General features: G+C 29.5%; 1 protein-coding gene across 2 annotated transcripts; it reads right to left on the minus strand.

The window, feature by feature from the left end:
* Window positions 1-18,843: 18,843 nt before the first annotated feature.
* On the minus strand, window positions 18,844-21,513 carry LOC126265388 (uncharacterized). Of its 2 annotated transcripts, none has more exons than XR_007547887.1 (2): window positions 19,985-20,014; window positions 18,844-18,992 (listed from the first exon to the last, which is right to left on the minus strand). XR_007547887.1 is itself a non-coding variant. In XM_049966674.1 (2 exons), the coding sequence occupies exons 1-2, from the start codon at window positions 21,495-21,497 to the stop codon at window positions 18,861-18,863; spliced, it is 651 nt and encodes a 216-aa protein (XP_049822631.1). In that variant the 5' UTR covers window positions 21,498-21,513; the 3' UTR covers window positions 18,844-18,860. The 2 variants fall into 2 exon arrangements, 1 of the variants encoding a protein (XP_049822631.1); XM_049966674.1 differs by lacking the exon at window positions 19,985-20,014 and adding an exon at window positions 20,979-21,513.
* Between the last annotated feature and the right edge of the window lie 471 nt (window positions 21,514-21,984).

The raw sequence follows: 21,984 nt of genomic DNA on the forward strand, positions 1-21,984 counted from the left end.
GATTACGTACCGTATTGCCGGATATTAAAGCAAATAATTTCGTAACACGAATTAAAAGCGAAAGATGGCTATCGAAACGCGGAAGATACGACACGACGTCGGCATGAACACTTGAATTAACCCGATAATCCCATAAATCCCGTACGGGGATCGTATTCGAACTGTTCCGTTTTATGTTCGCTCATAAAACAATGTTTCGCGTGATTCTAACACAAATTAATATCGACCATCGGTGTGTGTATAATTAAATTGTATGATGGTGATAATTTTTTGTAGGGTGTGGAAATGGGTTTTTGCGCATTTGAATGGTGGTATGTTTAAAATAATGCGTGGATTTGCATAACGTTTAAATATTCGTCCAGATGCGGGAGATTAAATCAATTTGGCGGCGGCTGCAATTTGTCGCAGCATAACGGAATGCCTAAACACATCTGTGATATTTGTGCAATTTTAAATCTGAACAATGTGGCTAATTTTTCAGCCATATTTTTTGTATTATTCTGAAATATTATGCAAATTGCTATCTCTGTAAATTATTTTTTTATTTACATATGTATTTATTTATACATATACATATGTAATTACATATAAATTTACATATGGGTATCTAGCAAATTATAAATTAAATTTTATATTTGCCAGATAGCTTAGTGCATTAAAGTAAAGGAATATTATATACTATATTTTATTTAAAATTAAAAATTTTAAAATATTTACTATACCTCCAGTTTTCTATACATTTATACAAACATATATAGGACAAGTTTTAATGAATTTGTCTCCAAACAATTAATTCCTTTAAACTAAATGTTTGTTTTTATTATAGATGTTTGGAAATGTGTTTTCAATATGGATCAGTCTTAAGAAAGGTTATTGTTTCAAATTAATCTAAAAACACTTTGTCAACTTATAGTAAATTGTAAATTAGTCATTAATTAATTAAAATTAATTTCAAAATAGCTATATTTTACCACAATAATTAAAATATTGTTTTTTGACATTTATCACGTGTTTCATATAAAAAATGAAGAAAGGTTAATTTTTTAAAATTAATATAATAATGTTTCTTCTATTGGTGATAGACATATGTCTCAAATTAATTATTTTTACCTCAAAAATTATAATTATTATTTTTAAAATTTATCATTTATAAATGTTGACATTCATTCAATTAAAATTGTATATTGGTGATTAATATATTATTATCACAAAAGTTAAAAATATTATTTCAAAATGTCTCCCTACTAAATGTTGTCATTTGTGTACAAAATTAAGAAATATTGTTTCAGAATTTATTATTTTAAAATATTGTCGTTAATATATGAAATTAAGAAATGTTTATATATTTTGTATATTAACACTGTATTGGTGATTAATATATGTTTAAAAATGATCATTTTCACTTCTAAATATATATAATGTATATAATTAAAAAAGGTTAAAATATTTTTAGTTAATATATAAAAGCATTTTTTATTAAAACTGTACATTTGTGACTAATATATGGTTAAAAGTTACCATTTTCATGACAGGATCTAAATATATTGTTTCAAAATTTATCAGTTCTAAACATATTACAATATTTGGAATGATACATTTTGAAACAATAATTAAGTTACAAAAAGTTAATATAGTTTTCAATTAATAAAAAAAATCTTTTTCTATTAATATTGAATATTGGTGGTATATCATTGAAAATTACTATTTTTGCCACCAAACTTTAAAATATTGTTTTGAAATATTGTCATTCATGAATCATTTCTAAATGTTGTTATTTATATATAAAATTATAAAAAGTTCAATAATGACAAATTTTATCACAAAAGCTAAAAATATAGTAATTTATATATCAAATTAAGAAAGTTTAATATATTTAATTTATTTTTTTAATAAAATTTATATTAATAAATATAATTAATTATTATAAAAAAGCTTTTTCCGTTCAAACTTATATTTTTAATTTTTAATTTATATAGAAAACCTTATTCCATAAAAACTGTATATTAGAGACTAGTATGTGGGTAAAAAGCATCAGTTTTTGATATAACATCCAAAAATATTGTTTTAAAAGTAGACATTTATGTAAAAAGTAAAGAAAGTTTTTTTTAAGTTAATATAACAAACAACATATGATTCAAAATAATCATTTTTTACCTAAAAAAGTATAAATATTTTTTTTTTCAAAATGTATCACATCTAAATTTTAATTAATTATGAATGAATTTCATATTCAAAAAAAAAATATTTTGTTATATTTATTTTGCCAAATATGGATGTGTTTTTTCAATAAAGTTTTAAGAAACGTTATATTTTTTTCCTTATAAATGTTATTATATTTTATCAACAACATAGGAACATTGGTATAAAACTATATAATATTAAATTGTGTATGTGGAATGAAAACATAAAAAAATTTAATATTAAGTTGATAAAAATCAGTCCTTTCATACAAATAAAATAATTTGTCCTAAATTTTACATTTAGGATAGCAAAAATTGTAAACATATTTTTACCTGTACATCCAATATTTCTGAAACTATTTTTGTTGTGCTTGCATAGTTTATTAAAAATTTTTAATACAACTTTTATTGCTTATCTAATCACCGTGGTTGCAATATTCTCATCCTGCACCTTCGTTTAAATAATTTATGCGTTATATTAATATTTTAATACTACTTTTAGCGTGCACGTTAGTGGTTTATTGTTTCAATTTGCATTCCTGATTACCTTTTATATACCAATTTGGCCAGAAAGCTCCATTTTTATGCCCGGTCTAGTGTTTTAAATAAATGACGGGCTCCACTAGTCTCGTTAAATGCACTACTTTATCCGGATGTGGAACAAAGGGAGCAAAGATGTTTATGAGTGGGTTTATATGCAACTGTTGTTTCTAAATGCATATTCGCCTTAATTAGACCATAAATGTAAAACTTGTTTATTGTTTTTCACATTTACAATTAGAATTGCAAATGTACGACCTAATAATAAAAGTGAATTATAAAATAAATTGACATATTTCAGGCAATATTTTATCACATGTTATACGTGTAGTTCCTAAACGAACCGTACTGTTGATTTTGGTCCGGTGACAATGTGGAAACCGTATTGTGATAATTAATACTAACATATCGAACAATCTGAGCCGCAAACATTTACTCAATAATAGAGCCCAATCTGTGCTGGACGTCCAGAGTATGATGATTAACTCTCGCACGGCTTATTGTGTCCCGCGTTAACGATCCGTACAACTTTGGCATGTATTTATCAATTACCCTTTTCTGTGGGACGGCCGTTAATTTCTCTGCCGATAATTTATTACCGGCGTGTTACTTCGACACTAATAATCAATAAAGTAACAGAAATTAACCGGTGGAAAGAGGTAATGGAGCGTGAAGTGCGGACACTCGAGGTGCTCGCAAACAAATTCGTTTAAGCGTTTTCCATCGGTGTGGATTCAATTCGAAACTAATAAAACAGAAAGCCGTTTGTCATGTCGACACTTCTCTCGCCAACTTCGCTGAGCCTGTTACGGATGCCAGCAACAAAAAAGTACTTACAGCATCGCCCCCGATCCGGAGCAGTTCACTTACCTAGAAAAGAACAAATCGGGATTAGTTTTTTGTGTTTTTTTTTTTTATAAATTTGTTTTCATTTTTTACAAGTATTTCTGTTTAATAATAAACTAATTTTCAATAAATATCATTTAAAATGTATAATTAAGCATATATTAAGCAAATATACTAATATTTTTTTAGTTTTCCAATATTAATGGAATTTAAAAAAATATCAAAATTATGAATTATTTCATTAAAAGAAATACCCATTTAATAAATAAAATATATTCTATAAATTATTTTTTTTCGTGTTCAAAAAATTAAAATATAAAAGATTAACAACAAAAATGGTAGGAAATATTATAATTTAATTTTAATTTAATTAATAATTATAATACTAGATTTTTTAATGCCAACGAAACAAAAGAAATTACCACAATTGTAAATCACTTGTTTAATTCGTTAAACAAATATATTTAAGTAAATATTTCTCTTTTTACAAAGTTTTTTTAGCTACATTTTATTTTTTTAAAGATTAATGAAATAAGTATAATTTTCAAAATTATGAATTACTTTCTTAATTCATCAAGAGAAATACTTATATTTCAACAAATATTTTCTAAAGATAATTATTTTATACAATATGTTCCTGAGGTAGAAAATAATGATTAAAAATAAGGACATGATTTTTACTTATTAATAAGACACTTACTGAAGTAACTTTAAATAAATTTAGACTTTCTTTCTGTTTGAAGAATATAAGTTTACCTAATATCTAATAATAATGTTACAATTAATCTTGTTAATGAAATATAAAAACATCAAAATTTTGAATCACATCTTTAAGTCATTAAAAGAAATACCTTTATTAAATAAATAATTATAAATTCTGTGTTTCTGAAGTGGTCAATAAGAAATAAATTAAAACTGAAAATATAAAAATAAAGATATATTTTTTATTTCTGATAAATTTAAGTAAATTTAGAGTATTTTTTTTTCAAGAATGTTAAAGAATGATTTTAAAAATCCATATTTTATAAATTTTGTATAAAATGTTAGATTTTTTTATTTATTGAAGTAAATTTAAATGAATTTAGACTTTTTTACTTATTTTCCTTTTTTTCAAGAATTTAAGTTAAAGTATATACTATTAATCTTTTAATGGCAATGAATTACAAAAAAAAATACCAAATTTATTAATCACATATTTAATTCTATAAAAGAAATATTCCTTAATAAGAAAAAATTAAAATTGGAAATATAAAAATAAGGATATATTTTTTTAAATTATTAATGTCTCAATCATTGAACTTTTTTCTTATTTTTCTTTTTTTCAAGAATATGAGTCAACTTAATATTCAATAAAAATCATCAAAACTTTGGCATTAATCTTTTTCTTTCTTTTTTTCAAGTTAATCTAATAAAAATTTGTAATTAATCATATACCAAGGAATAATAGTATTAATTTATTGAAATGAAATACCAAATTTATGAATCCACTTCTTTATTTATTTAAAATTTTATGAATTTTTTACTATTTTTATTAATGTAATTAAAGTCATATATAAAATATACACAAAAAATATTAATTTAATATAATAAAATTAATTATTCACTTTTTATTTCACATATAATATTTTAAAGTGTATATATACAGTTTGTCAAAATTTTTGTTTATGTATTATAATTTTACATCTAAAAGAAAACTTTAAAAAAATTATTTTTTGTATTTTTTTTTTAATTTTTAATTAAAATTCATACATCTATATAACGACAAAGAAACAAAAAAATTAGGTAAAAGTTTATTAAAAAATATTAACTTAAGGTTCATTTGTGTTTTAAATCAATAATAAATATTTTCAACATCTAGATCACCGTTTCAATCAAGTAGCATTAAAACTTCATTAACTTTTATGATTACTTCATGTATAATAAAAGTTAATCCCATCCCTCATTCATAAACCTTTTAATACGCTAACGGGATTTCCGACCTCTATTTATAGCGATATTAATAAGTTTCCAAAATATTTTTTTCTTCCATGCTTATTTCATCAGTTTTAATTAAAACCTGCTCCGTATACAAATAAAATGAACAGACCAACAAAAGGAATTCTTTGCAGTCGTATTCGCAATCTGAATGGACGTATTTTAATCCTACAATCCCGTTAGGGCATAAAACAACAAAGTGGAAATAACAAAGAAATGATTGATAACAGTGTGTACATTACATCTTTTGTCGGTGGACAATAAGGGGAATGTATTAAGGAAAAAAAATAATAATAACTAGAATTTATGTAAAAACCGTTTTCAATGACATGTTAACGCGACATTACAATTGCTAATATTATTGAAAATGCGAACTTTTTCATTTTATCCTTCGGCCGCATTTTCAAACCACAATCACATAAAGAATGAACGTTACGTGTCTAACCATGTGAACCTGCAGTTTCACAATTTAAATCAATACAACGTTTTCATTGGAAATCTCTTTGAAATTGAAAAGACCCCCCGACATATTCAAATGCCGACGATTGTGAATTCAAATGCGGACCGGAAAAAACGAACATTTACAACTTCTTAGCGGTTACATCCCCATTGATAATATACGTCCCTGGGGGGATGAAATCTTAATGGAACAACGCGGTTCATAATGGCAATTGGAAATAAATGGTGATAGTGTCGTATATCAATGTTGTCGGCCGAAACGGTTTGCCTTTTCCAATATCCGTCCAGAAGTGGACCAATTGATATAAATAAACTTCTGGTCTTTCGAGAGTTATTGATCACGTGGCTCTTGAAAAGGGGAGCAAAATATGGATAATTTTGTTAAAATTGATTTGGAACTGGATTAAGTTGATCACAAATATAATAAATAATCAACTATCAATCAGTAAAGACACAGCGGAGTGTTCAATAAATTTAAGTTCTTTAATATCTCTCATGAATTTTCTTACTTTAGGGATAAATATGGAATATGATATATTCCATATTAATTAAATATAGTTTTAAATTATCTGTACATATCTCTGTATCAATTACAACTCAGGAGTAACAATGTTGTTTTAATACAGGAATTTAGTAAGTTGTTACAATATGAACAAATTTATATATCAATGAAAAACATTTTTAATAATTAGTTATAAATCACTAATCCAATAATTTTAGTTGATATTTTAAGGATTCACTAATCGTTTTTCACAATACCTGAAAGTTATTACAATTTGAATTTAGTTACCCTAATTGTGTAAATCATTAAAGCCTTAATAAAATCTTCAAATTTATTGATGTATTTTTAGGAGGGGAATTTGATTTTCATATCTCTCATGGATAATCTGGGTCCTTTACTTTAGTTGTAAGTCAGGAGCAATTCGATGAAATACAGATCAGGGAGAATAACTTTTTTTATTAAGAATTTTATAAAAATAAAGAGTAAACCATTAAATCTATGGTCTGTCGTTTATTTTAGTGATAAGTCAGAAGTAATTCGATTAAATACAGGTCAGAAGTAATAACTTTTTTTAATATACGAATTTTATAAGAATAATGAGTAAACCATTAAATCTATAATAAAGTGTATAATTTACTTAAGTGATATTATTTAAATTAATATTATTATTTAATTAATAATATTTAATTTTAAGATGTATGTATATACATTTTATAATTATGGCGAATTTCAAAGTTTTCTATAGTTCAGAACTGAAGTTTTAATAAAAAATAATGTTTTTATTTTAACTAAATTTAACTAGGAACGACAAATGTAGTTAACCACCATATAAGTGGTAAACGACCATCACAATTATTTTTGTTGTTATTTGAAGTGTCCACTAATCGTCTTCCACATTACCAACTGGTAATTACGTTTTAAATTCAATTACCCCAGTCCCATAGAGCCACCTTAATCTAAAACTATTGCAGTAAATTTTTATCGTCGGTCACGCGACGTGAATAGTGTTGCGACGATTTTTTGTCAGCTCGTAATTACCTATGGGGAAGATTAACGCGGTGCAATATCAAATGCCGTACAAATAAACACCGGTTATCTGCAGAATTTCGAGATTTTATTGCTTTTTTCCATTTGTGGCCGTCGTTTCGCTTATTTTATCCGACCGGGGAATTTCGTTCGTAACCTGCGGGGCGACGTAATAGTTTCTGACAGGTTCGGAATATGCGGGAATGTCACGGTTATTTTTCTAATATGTGAATAATGATTCCGAGTGTAGCCACCCCTACAATTCGAAGGGGGGCGAGCTTTTTGATTCGGATTCCTGACGTTCCCCGCATAACCACGTGTTTAATGGTATTGGCAGGTGGGTCTTTGTCGTAATTGAAAGTTTTATTGAAACGAACGTTTTGTCTGCTCCTGTCTTATTTCATATGATCATATGAATTCATTTTTTAAAGTGGAAGTCAAAATAAAACAATGGGAACAGTTCACCTTCGTAGAAAATAGAGTTTTTTATAGATAAATATTTTACAGCTACCAAATATGACATTTGAAAAAATATTAGTAGTCTATAATGCCAAAAGAGTTTGTATATTTCAATATTTAATAGTTTATATACTTTTTTAACATTTCATATATTTTAAGTATTTTATATATTTATATTCATTGATTATTTATTTTGTCTAGTTCGATGAAAATTGTCTGTTTCTAAAGATTGTTTCATCGAATACCCAAGTATAGCTAAAAATAACTAATTTGAGAGACCCTGTATATTGTTTAATACTCTCATAAACGATTATTGTTACGACCACATTCATAATTAATTAATTACAAGCATACATAATTGATCCTCCAATAATTGCATTAACAATTCGAAGCCATTCAGTCATAATAACGCAGCTGTATGAGTAACGAAATTTACATAGCCATAATCTTGTGCAAATCACTGTCATAAAGCCATTAAAATTGCGCCAACATTCCGTCATTATCATGAGCAGTTTTTTAAAATGGAACGAGACTAATAAACTTAACGGAACAATCGACCAATAAACTACATCGACCCCGACCGGGGGGTTCGAAACTTTTCCTGGAAACAACCCGATATGAATTGTCGGTCGGGGATGTTTTTGCCGCCGCTCATCTGGTTTTCCCTTCTTAAAGTGCATTTTCGTGGGAATTTCCATGCGTCACTTGTTTTCATGCTGTGCCGATGCACTTTCCCCCCGGTTCGTATAAGTTAAAACGGAAACGATGGCCCAGAGTGCTTTCAACTTTTTACTATCGAACTCTGATAAATGAAATAACGGAATTTCCTCCGAGGGAAAACCGCCGAGTCATCAATGGGCTAGATAGTGCATGCAAACATCCAAAACCGTCTGAATTTAGGATTAATGGCTTTTGAATCACAAAGGATTTATCATGCAGTCATAAATTTGATAAAGACCGAAAAGCACTCCCTTTTATTACTTTATTAACATAACTGCAGCTTCAACAACGTAAGAAATAAATTGCTGGAGTTAAGTAGACTAATAAACCTACATGGAAACAATCAACGAAGAAAACAACGAAATGTGGCACCGGTCACAACGGATAAGTCCATACTTCTGACCACAATGATCGTTTGAGGAAAATAAAGTATGAAAACAAACAAAGAGTTTTCACTAAACCTCCAGCTTTTTGAGAGACGTCGGATATTTTCAGTGTTATTAACTTCAAAGGAACACGTCAGTCGGAAAAGTGGCCACGAAGTCGTCCAAGAAATACGAGTAGACGAAACAACTTATCGGGAAACGGAAAAGAAACTTCCAGAAACGTAATTGAATATGTCACGTTGAAAATTAACTTTTATTTAGTTTGAAGCCAAGATTTTCCTTTACTCTTTGTGCTTTATTAATAATGAAGTTAAATTTTAATTATTTGAGGGATAAATTAGATGTTTCAAGAGAGTAATCTCCTTGTTAGCACCAACCATTAATTTTAATAAACGAAACCGAATCGAAAATCATAACATCCGCTTAAATTTTCGAGGATAATCTTCCGTTATCCAGTTTTCTGGGATCCAGTGGCAATCCGACGGCGGAACGGACGGACTGCATTATTCCAATTCATTACGAATATCGATTATACAACCGCCAGCCACACCGCCGATGTTGGGGGGTGAATGCAGCGCGGGGGTGTGTGCGCTGCTTCGTTCGACGATCGGCATACATAACTTCGTCGCTTGCGTTTGTCCCGATATGAATACACATGCATCCCATTCAATGTGTCTAATATTGAATATGCTGTAATGCACGCGGAAACTTTGCATTGTCATTGTGACATTGTCTGAATAATGGCTCTTTATGTACAGATGGTTTTGCCAATCGTATTGAAATGTCTTGGTAAATATTGCGAATGTCTTAATCAATAAACGATGACTCAAAAGTAATTTTGTAACATTAAAGATTTACAAGATTTTTTACAATTTACACCATCTAAAAATCCTGATTCATTGCTGAGTTGTATAATTTATTGTATATAGAAGATGATTTATCGTCTAGAAATAAGCAAGTGCTGTGGATGTCGACCTTTCCAGACTTATTACTGACAATAAGTTATAAAACTTTTCTTTGAAAATGATTCTATAATTTCAACATCAATAATTCAGCTAACTGTAATGAAAGTCATATTAAGACAAATTTAAATTTATAAGTATATTTACATTATTATGGAAAAATGAAAGGGTAAGCACGCTATCATTACCACCATTTTTACATCTTTAATATACAACAAAGTGGTCTTTCAAACCAAACTAAATCTTATAGCAATTTTGGTTTCATCGTCTTTATTTATGGAAGAATAGTGGTAATACTTCTCCAGACATTTTGGTTTAATTATGAATTATTCACAATTTACCACCTTTATCAACTTTTTTTCATGTTATTTCAACATTTTCTTTTTTGACTTTACGTATTTTAAATTTGGAACATCTTCACTTTCGTTTTCGATAAACGATAAATTGCAGCAAATAATGTCGAGGTGATCTATTCGTGTGCCTCTGACATTGAGACAGTAGTTTTTAATGAAAAACTTAACTGTGCTTTAATGGCCGTTTCAGTCCCCCGACCTAAATCCTATTGAGCACCTTTGGGAAGTATTAAACCGTCACATTGGAACAACACATTGAAGAATTAGAAGATTCTAGGTCTTATCTCTTATATATCTTATATATCTTATATATCTTATATATCTTATACATCTTATACATCTTATACATCTTATACATCTTATACATCTTATATATCTTATACATCTTATACATCTTATACATCTTATATATCTTATGTATCTTATGTATCTTATATATCTTATACATCATAACATTTGTAACAATTAAATAATTATTTCCTACTTTTTCCACCACAGTATGTAATATTGGAGAAGCTAGGTAGTGGTAAATAGTCGAATTTAATACTAATTCAATGAGTTGAGAAAAACTAGCAATATAATATAAATTTGCAATAAAGCCAGGTAAAATTCAAATAAGAAAAGTGATTAACAACAAATGAACGTAATTAAGATCCATTCTTACCCTTGTAATTCACTGAAAGTGTGAATAATGGGCGTCGGCACTTCCAAATGAAGTTTTTCTGTCGGTAAATATCCATTATTTGAAAGTGTCGCACGTGTAGGACTCTTCATTACGATTGTAATCTTTCCCCCTTTTTTTAATCGTCCAACGCCCATTGCATGTCCTCAAAACGGGGAATGGAAAGGCATTCGAATAAACGAGAAAATGTTTTTAATCGTTTTTGCGGGGGTTTATATTGTTTTTCTTTATTACACCGGGAAATGGAAGCCGTATTCAAAAACGCGGATTGCGCTTCTTTCCGCTTAACCGCTTAAAGGCTGCTTTCAACATTGTTAAATCTAATCGTTGGGGCGTCATTTGATTAAAGAATAAGTATCCGTGTTTCGACACACCGTGTGTTTGTTGGTGATGCAATTTCCATGTAACGAAAATAAGAAATGAGCAGTATATGTTGGGGAACTTGGATGCCGTGGCTTCGTTGAATGTTTAATTTTATTTGGCATGTGCAGAACTCAAACGAACACCGTATTCCTCCATTCGGAATGTCGCTTCCAACTGAATTCTGCAAGTGATTCACATCGATGCGCTGGAAATATTTGGCTTCATGTGGGGAATGTATGAACGGGGATTTGTATAAAATACTTTTTCATCACTCCAGCGGTATTTTTCGAATGAAACAAACGCGTTCGGCGCATTTCATTTGTTGTTTGCATACAAAGTCACCGGAATGACAAATTCGTTGAACATCGCAGATAATTCGTGAACAACCCTTGCATGAACGTGATACGTGCCGTACGGACGATCCGGCCCAGGTTTTTTTTTTTACGATGATTCCCGTGCACCCCGTTAGTCGGACCGTTTTGAGTTATTTAATTTTCATTGCCCACGACCTTCACCGAACATGGTTTTTTATGACTTCACGTTTCATTCGGAAATGCTTTACGGTTTTTACGGCGGCAATTTGTTTTCATGCGGGAGGTTTTTGAGCGATACATGTTGGTTAAAATGTATGGAATACGCGGGTCGGTCTCGGCCGGGCCACATTTTTATGGTCGCGTAACGGTGAAGGGATTGAACGCGGTGTGGCTGTTACGAGAATATTGGAAATGACGTTCCGAAAAATATGGATCGCGACTGGTTTATTTAATTTGATGATAAATATTTAGATCACGTTGTATTCAACAATTAAATTTAAATAAGAAAAACATAATATATTATTTTATTTATTTTTTATTCAATTAAAGAATCATTCACAGTCAATTTTTGTATTATAAGGGAAAATTTTTGAATAGTTTTGACGTTTTGTGTATTTTTTGGTAATACTTGTTCCAAGTTTGTAAATAAAGTTGATATTGATTAAAAATTGATTAATACATTGTATTAATATAGATGAAGAAGTTTATAAGATTTATCTATAGAGAAAATTGTCTGTTCAATATCCAGAATCCAAAAAGTTGATTTAAAATAGAATATAACTCCACATATCTTCAATGAGATTGATCAAGATATGGACGAAGACCTTTATATGAAATATACATCTACAGTAGCTCATAAAAATGTTAATGAATAATTTCAGATTCTTCAAATTATAAAAAATGTCCTGAATCGATCAGTTGAAAAATAAAATAGGAATTCGCAAATAATGATTGAGAATGATTAAAAATATTGATAAACTGACACAAGTGAAAATTGATGATGAAATATATATTTATAATGTTTCATAAATATATCCTGTTAAAGTCAATGAATAATTTCAGATTCTTCAAATTTTAAAACATGTCCTGAATCAATCAATTGGTTTAAAAAGAAGAGGACATAACAAATATTGGTTGAGATTGATTAAAAATATTGGTAAACTGAGACAAGTGAAAATTGATGAAGAATGTTATATGAAATATATATTTATAATGTTCCATAAATATATCCTGTAAAGTCAAAGAATAATTTCAGATTCTTCAAATTTTAATACATGTCCAGAATCGATCAATTGATTTAAAAAGAAGAGGACACAACAAATATTGGTTGAGATTGATTAAAAAGACAAGTGAAAATTGATGAAGAATGTTATATGAAATGTATATTTATAATGAATGTTTCATAAAATTATCCTGTTGAAGTCAATGAATAATTACAGATTCTTCAAATTTTATACGAATTATATTTTTACAGTGGTCCATCAAACATTCGTGTTAAAGTCAGTGAATAATTTCAAATTCTTCAATCGATCAGTTGATTTAACATGTCTAGAATCGATTGGTTGATTTAAGATAAATTAAAACTATCTATAAAGGTTTCCTGTTAAAATCAATGAAATTCCAAAGTAAATATGAACAAAGAATATGACCTGAAGTGATCAGTTGATTTCAAATGGAGTAACTCTCCACAAATACTATAGACACAATGATTACCAACTTGGTAAAAAAGACAGTACACTAATATATATTAGAAACTGTTGAAAAATAAATGAAATAATTTTAATGTATATGAAAGTTATGTTTGTAGAGGTTTATTGAAACTTCCTATTAAATTCAATGAAATACCCTTAAAAGAGTGTAAATACTGCAAACATTTTATTCCATAAATAAACCCGTATCCAAAGTAAACACGCGTTATCTCACATAAAAGTTTTTATCTCCAAGTATATCTAATGGCCCCTTAATAAACGAAATTTTCAGGGAATATAACTGAAAACATCCTCATCACAAAAAGGAGTACAAGTGTCCGTGTCGTAATAAGAGCGGGACAATTTTCGTTTTTCTCCCTTCGTTTGTATAAATGTGTTGATGTAACCCAGTGAATGGTCCTCGAGCGGCTGCAACTCAAACAGGAACTGAAAAGTGCAATAATAAAAGCTCCCGAACACGTACGTTTACTAAGGCGGCCGCCGTATAAAAAACTACATAACGTGCATGCCAAAATAAAAAGACTCCCGAGTACGCCGCACTTTACACAACAATAACTACGGCAATTTTGTTTCGAGACCCCTTTTGTGCCTGCTTAATGGACGGACTAAAAATAAAAGCGGGCCAGTTATAAAAACAGGATTTTCAAAATTATTGCCAGCAAATTTACATTAAATCAAAATTTTAAGAACGATAAAGTTTTATTGTATGGCTTTTTATGAAATTAGACTCGGGTATTTTATCTTCTACCCCTTTGTTTGTAAAGATATTTCTTGAAAAGCTTTTTATTGACCATCTAAAATGGAGAAATTAATCAATCAGAGCCATTTTTGACGGGTCCCAATAAATTGTATTTACCCTTCTCATTTTTAATGAGTTTAACAGCAAACAATTTAAGGGTTTAGCCGAAGATACTTACCTATACAGATTAATTTATCGGCTCCTTAATTTCTTTCCAGTCAGTTAGTTGGTTTATTAGTCCCACAGGCCGCCCGTAAATTATAAATTAACTGCTTAATTACGTTCTTAATTGGGAAACAGACAAGGATTTTAATTAATTTATCGATTCGACTTTATGGTATCTTTGAACTCCAAATTGAAAAATGATCGGAAGTGCGACCGAATGAATGAGTCAGTGCACGAGAGTTATTGTGGCGTTTCGAATGTACGGCTTCCCATCGTGATGGAGGCGAAAGTGTGGTTCACCAAACCCATGTTTGAAAATGAATCGGGATGAGTCTGTGCATTTTGAATGGGCATTATGAGACGAAAACGAATGTGCATCATAATTTATGATCGTGCGCCAAGTTCATATTGATTCAATTTGAACTTGGCCTCCACGCCAACTTCCGCTTTAATGTTGTAATTTCGCTCAAAGTTTATTTTACTTTTATAACACTTTCTGTTTTTGTTTCAATGTTTGATTACACGAGTGGCTAGCACAAAAATGTGTTTCATCAAGTGTTATTCTACATTCCACTGCATGTAGAACCATTTACACATATTTATTTTTATAGAGGTTATACCAAAAAGACAATAAAAACTAATGAATGTTTAGTCGATTTCAATTAGTTTCATCAACATCAACTTGTTATTTATTATTACTTTTACATATTATCGCATAATATGAAAAATATAAAAATATTTCGTATTCTACATGTCCAGTGAGAATTTTAAATGTTTTTTCAAAATATTTTAAGGGCTCTTCCAGGTGAAGGGTTGAGCCAAAGAGGTTCAAGATTTCCAAGGTTGATGTTACTAATTCGATTTCTATTGTGGTTTATACTTGTATAAACTAAATGACTTGTTTGGCCGTTGCTAAAGTCTGTTAGGTTGTTGACAAGGTTTAGAAGCAAAAGTTTAAATCTAATTAGGTACGTCATATTGGAGAAGGAGAAGTTAGGTAGTAGCTAAAGAGTCGAATTTAGTAGTAATGCAATGCAATTAGAAAAAAACTAGTAACATAATTGAAATTTTCAATATAGACAGGTATAAATTGAATAAAAAATATTAACAATAAGTGTGATTTATTTTTATATATATGAAGAACTTGGTTGGGCTTTGCTAAAGACTATTAGGTTGTTGAAAAGGTTTAAATCTAATTAGGTAGGTCATATTGGAGAAGTTAGGTAGTAGCTATATAGTCCAATTTAGTTGTAATACAATGCAATTAGAAAAAATTAGTAACATAGAAATTTTCAATATAGACAGGAAAAAATTGACTGACTGAATTATTGTAGATTCAAAACTCACACATATACAAAGTTGTGTGTCATTGATAGAATGCTCTAACATTTTGATTTCTAATGTAAATGTCATAAACTTCAAATAATAAATTTATTAAAATAATATATTCACATTAATATTGTAGAATGAGCATGCTACACTACTAGCAATTGTCAAATGTCCAACAACAAAAATGACTTTCAAAACCACATGGTGATCCAACTAAATCTTATGGCAAATTTGGTTTCATCGTCTTCATTGATGGAAGATAAATGATGATAATGCTCCTCCAGACATTTTGGTTCTTTTACGAATGGTTCACATTCCATCACCTTGAAAAACATATTTTCAAAACGTCTTTTCATGTTACCAAAACATTTTGCTTTCTTCTTTGGATTTACGGGTTCTATATTAGGAACATCTTCGGTCTCGTTTTTAGTAATTAATAAATTGCAGCAAATAATATCGGGGTGACCCTTTCGCATGCCTCTGGCATTGAACTTGGCTAATCCTTTATCTAAACGCCTCAACCACTCTTCGTATTCTATATCACCAGTGTGAATTTTAAATTTTTTGCTGGGTAAAGGTGACGACACTCTTTCAACCAGTTCGACAAAATCATTGAAAGACTCTTCCAGTTGAAGGGTTGAGTCAGGGATGTCCAAGATTTCCAAAGCTGACGTTGCTAGTTCGATTTCCATCGTAGGCTGTTCTTGTCTAATTTGATGAACTTAGTTAGTCGATGAAGAAGATTGAATATTGTTGAGAGTGTTTGGATGCGAATATATAAGTCGAAATAGGTAAAAAGAGATGGAAGGGGCGAAGGTAATCAGTAGTAGGTTATTATTGGCAATAAAATATTAAACTTGTTTTGAAAATGATTAAATATTTACATTATTATTAATTCAGTTTTTTCTATTCAAAAAATACAAAGGAAAAAAAAATATTTTTTGTTTATTTATGTCATATTTCATTTTATATGTAATTAATTGCTGATGTTTTAGAAACAACATGATTGAGGAACAATTACATTTCATAACCCATCTGGTTATATCGTCTTCATTAATATTGTCATAAACGAAACTTCAAATAATAAATTTATTATAATTTTATATTTACATTAATATTGTACAATAAGCATGCTACACTACTAGCAATTGTTACATGTCTAATAAATAACAAAAAGGACATTCAAAACCACATGGTGATCCAACTAAATTTTATGGCAAACTTGGTTTCATGGTCTTCATTAATGGAAGATAAATGGTGATAATGCTCCTCTAAACATTTTGGTTCTTTTACGAATGGTTCACATTCCACCACCTTGAGAAACATATTTGCAAGACGCCTTTTCATATTGCCAAAACATTTTGCATCCTTCTTTGGATTTACAGGTTCTATTTTAGGAACATCTCTGGTCTCGTTTTTAGTAATTAATAAATTGCAGCAAATAATATCGGGGTGACCCTTTCGCATGCCTTTGGCATTGAACTTGGCTAATCCTTTATCTAAACGCCTTAACCATTCCTCGTATAATACATCTCCAGTATTAAATTTTTTGCTGGGTAAAGGTTACGACAATCTTTCAACCACTTCGACAAAATCACTGAAAGACTCTTCCAGTTGAAGGATTGACTCAGGGATGTCTAAGATTTCCAAAGCTGATGTTGCTAGTTCGATTTCCATCGTAGGCTGTTCTTGTTTAGAGTGATGAACTTGGTTCGTCGATTAAGAAGTTTGAATATTGTTGAGAGCGTTTGGACGCGAATATATAAGTCGAATTAGATAAAAAAAGATGAAAGGGGCGAAGGTAGGTTATTATTGGCAATAAAATATTAAACTTATTTTGAAAATGATTAAATATATTCATTATTAATAATTCTGTTTTAACTACTCAAAAAATACATAGGAGTCGTTTCTGTGAAAAAAATATTTTTGTTTATTTATGTCATATATTTATATGCAATAAATTGCTGATGTTTTAGAAACAGCAGGGTTGAGGATCAATTACATTTCATAACCTAACTGGTTATATCGTTTTCATTAATATTGTCATAAACTTTAAATAATAAATTTATTATAATTTTATATTTATATAAATATTGTACAATGAGCATGCTACACTACTAGCAATTGTTACATGTCTAATAAAAAACAAAAAGGACTTTCAAAACCACATGGTGATCCAACTAAATCTTATGGCAAACTTGGTTTCATCGTCTTCATTAATGGAAGATAAATGATGATAATGCTCCTCCAGACATTTTGGTTCTTTTACGAATGGTTCACATTCCACCACCTTGAAAAACATATTTTCAAAACGTCTTTTCATGTTACCAAAACATTTTGCTTTCTTCTTTGGATTTACAGGTTCTATATTAGGAACATCTTCGGTCTCGTTTTTAGTAATTAATAAATTGCAGCAAATAATATCGGGGTGACCCTTTCGCATGCCTCTGGCATTGAACTTGGCTAATCCTTTATCTAAACGCCTCAACCACTCTTCGTATTCTATATCACCAGTGTGAATTTTAAATTTTTTGCTGGGTAAAGGTGACGACACTCTTTCAACCAGTTCGACAAAATCATTGAAAGACTCTTCCAGTTGAAGGGTTGAGTCAGAGATGTCCAAGATTTCCAAAGCTGACGTTGCTAGTTCGATTTCCATCGTAGGCTGTTCTTGTCTAATTTGATGAACTTGTTTAGTCGATGAAGAAGATTGAATATTGTTGAGAGTGTTTGGATGCGAATATATAAGTCGAAATAGGTAAAAAGAGATGGAAGGGGCGAAGGTAATCAGTAGTAGGTTATTATTGGCAATAAAATATTAAACTTGTTTTGAAAATGATTAAATATTTACATTATTATTAATTCAGTTTCTTCTATTCAAAAAATACAAAGGAAAAAAAATATTTTTTGTTTTTTTATGTCATATTTCATTTTATATGTAATAAATTAATTGCTGATGTTTTAGAAACAACATGATTGAGGAACAATTACATTTCATAACCCATCTGGTTATATCGTCTTCATTAATATTGTCATAAACGAAACTTCAAATAATAAATTTATTATAATTTTATATCTACATTAATATTGTACAATGAGCATGCTACACTACTAGCAATTGTTACATGTCTAATAAATAACAAAAAGGACATTCAAAACCACATGGTGATCCAACTAAATTTTATGGCAAACTTGGTTTCATGGTCTTCATTAATGGAAGATAAATGGTGATAATGCTCCTCCAAACATTTTGGTTCTTTTACGAATGGTTCACATTCCACCACCTTGAAACACATATTTGCAAGACGCCTTTTCATATTGCCAAAACATTTTGCATCCTTCTTTGGATTTACAGGTTCTATATTAGGAACATCTTCGGTCTCGTTTTTAGTAATTAATAAATTGCAGCAAATAATATCGGGGTGACCCTTTCGCATGCCTTTGGCATTGAACTTAGCTAATCCTTTATCTAAACGCCTTAACCATTCCTCGTATAATACATCTCCTGTGTAAATATTAAATTTTTTGCTGGGTAAAGGTTACGACACTCTTTCAACCACTTCGACAAAATCACTGAAAGACTCTTCCAGTTGAAGAATTGACTCAGGGATGTCTAAGATTTCCAAAGCTGATGTTGCTAGTTCGATTTCCATCGTAGGCTGTTCTTGTTTAGAGTGATGAACTTGGTTCGTCGATTAAGAAGTTTGAATATTGTTGAGAGCGTTTGGACGCGAATATATAAGTCGAATTAGATAAAAAAAGATGAAAGGGGCGAAGGTAATCAGTAGTAGGTTATTATTGGCAATAAAATATTAAATTTATTTTGAAAATGATTAAATATATTCATTATTAATAATTCTGTTTTAACTACTCAAAAAATACATAGAAGTCGTTTCTGTGAAAAAAATATTTTTGTTTATTTATGTCATATATTTATATGCAATAAATTGCTGATGTTTTAGAAACAGCAGGGTTGAGGATCAATTACATTTCATAACCTAACTGGTTATATCGTTTTCATTAATATTGTCATAAACTTTAAATAATAAATTTATTATAATTTTATATTTATATAAATATTGTACAATGAGCATGCTACACTACTAGCAATTGTTACATGTCTAATAAACAACAAAAAGGACTTTCAAAACCACATAGTGATCCAACTAAATCTTATGGCAAACTTGGTTTTATCGTCTTCATTGATGGAAGATAAATGATGATAATGCTCCTCCAAACATTTTGGTTCTTTTACGAATGGTTCACATTCCACCACCTTGAAAAACATATTTTCAAAACGTCTTTTCATGTTACCAAAACATTTTGCTTTCTTCTTTGGATTTACAGGTTTTATATTAGGAACATCTTCGGTCTCGTTTTTAATAATTAATAAATTGCAGCAAATAATATCGGGGTGGCCCTTTCGCATGCCCCTGGCATTGAACTTGGCTAATCCTTTATCTAAACGCCTCAACCACTCTTCGTATTCTACATCTCCAGTGTGAATTTTAAATTTTTTGCTGGGTAAAGGTGACGACACTCTTTCAACTAGCTCAACAAAATCACTAAAAGACTCTTCCAGTTGAAGGGTTGAGTCAGGGATGTCCAAGATTTCCAAAGCTGATGTTGCCAGTTCGATTTCCATCGTAAGCTGTTCTGATTTAGATTGATGAACTTGGTTAATCGTTGAAGTAGATTGAATATTGTTGAGAGCGTTTGGACGCGAATATATAAGTCGAATTAGGTAAGAAAAGATGGAAGGGGCGAAGGTAATCAGTAGTAGGTTATTATTGGCAATAAAATATTAAACTTATTTTGAAAATGATTAAATATATTCATTATTAATAATTCTGTTTTAACTACTCAAAAATACATAGAAGTCGTAGAGATTTCTGTGAAAAAATATTTTTGTTTATGTCATTTGATTTTATATGTAATAAATTAATTGCTGAATTAGAAACAACATGATTGAGGATCAATTACATTTCATAACCCATCTGGTTATATCGTCTTCATTAATATTGTCATAAACTTAAATAATAAATTTATTATAATTTTATATTTACATTAATATTGTACAACAAGCATGCTACACTACTAGCAATTGTTACATGTCTGATAAACAACAAAAAGAACTTTCAAAACCACATGGTGATCCAACTAAATCTTATGGCAAACTTGGTTTCATCGTCTTCATTAATGGAAGATAAATGATGATAATGCTCCTCCAGACATTTTGGTTCTTTTACGAATGGTTCACATTCCACCACCTTGAAAAACATATTTTCAAAACGTCTTTTCATGTTACCAAAACATTTTGCTTTCTTCTTTGGATTTACAGGTTCTATATTAGGAACATCTTCGGTCTCGTTTTTAGTAATTAATAAATTGCAGCAAATAATATCGGGGTGACCCTTTCGCATGCCTCTGGCATTGAACTTGGCTAATCCTTTGTCTAAACGCCTCAACCACTCCTCGTATTCTACATCTCCAGTGTGAATTTTAAATTTTTTGCTGGGTAAAGGTGACGACACTCTTTCAACTAGTTCAACAAAATCACTAAAAGATTCTTCCAGTTGAAGGGTTGAGTCAGGAACGTCCAAGAATTCCAAAGCTGATGTTGCTAGTTCGATTTCCATCGTAGGCTGTTTTTGTCTAATTTGATGAACTTGGTTAGTCGTTGAAGAAGATTGAATATTGTTGAAAGTGTTTGGATGCGAATATATAAGTCGAAATAGGTAAAAAGAGATGGAAGGGGTGAACATAAACAGTAGTAGGTGCGTTAGCATAGGTAATAAATATGGAAAAAAATCACTACATCATAAACTTTTAATTAATTTTAATATTATTAATTTTGACATATTCATTTGAGGTTATTTTTGTTGATATTACTTATTAAATAGAATTTTCATTCTTTAATTTTAATTATACAAATTAAACAAATCCATTATAATATTAATTATTAAATGATATTAAAAACAATAAATTTAATTTTTTTCTTATCAAGTATTTCTGTTATTTTTCCACTTTATATCTTTGATATCATATTACGTGTAAACTTGAAACCGAGTTTCATAAATATTTGTTTTAACTTTTACAAAGAAAAACCTACGTTTAAAGAAAACTGAGTAAATATTTAATATTTCAGTGCAAACTTTCAATTAATCTCTATTAAATGAATATTTACTTCAATTTTAATCTGGAACTTCTCATTATTATTTCTATGAAGAGGTCAGAGTTTTTATTTTTCATAATTTATGCCACCAGGTGCATTAT

Source organism: Aethina tumida, chromosome 4, assembly GCF_024364675.1.
Source record: "Aethina tumida isolate Nest 87 chromosome 4, icAetTumi1.1, whole genome shotgun sequence".
In the NCBI taxonomy this organism is placed as follows: domain Eukaryota; kingdom Metazoa; phylum Arthropoda; class Insecta; order Coleoptera; family Nitidulidae; genus Aethina; species Aethina tumida.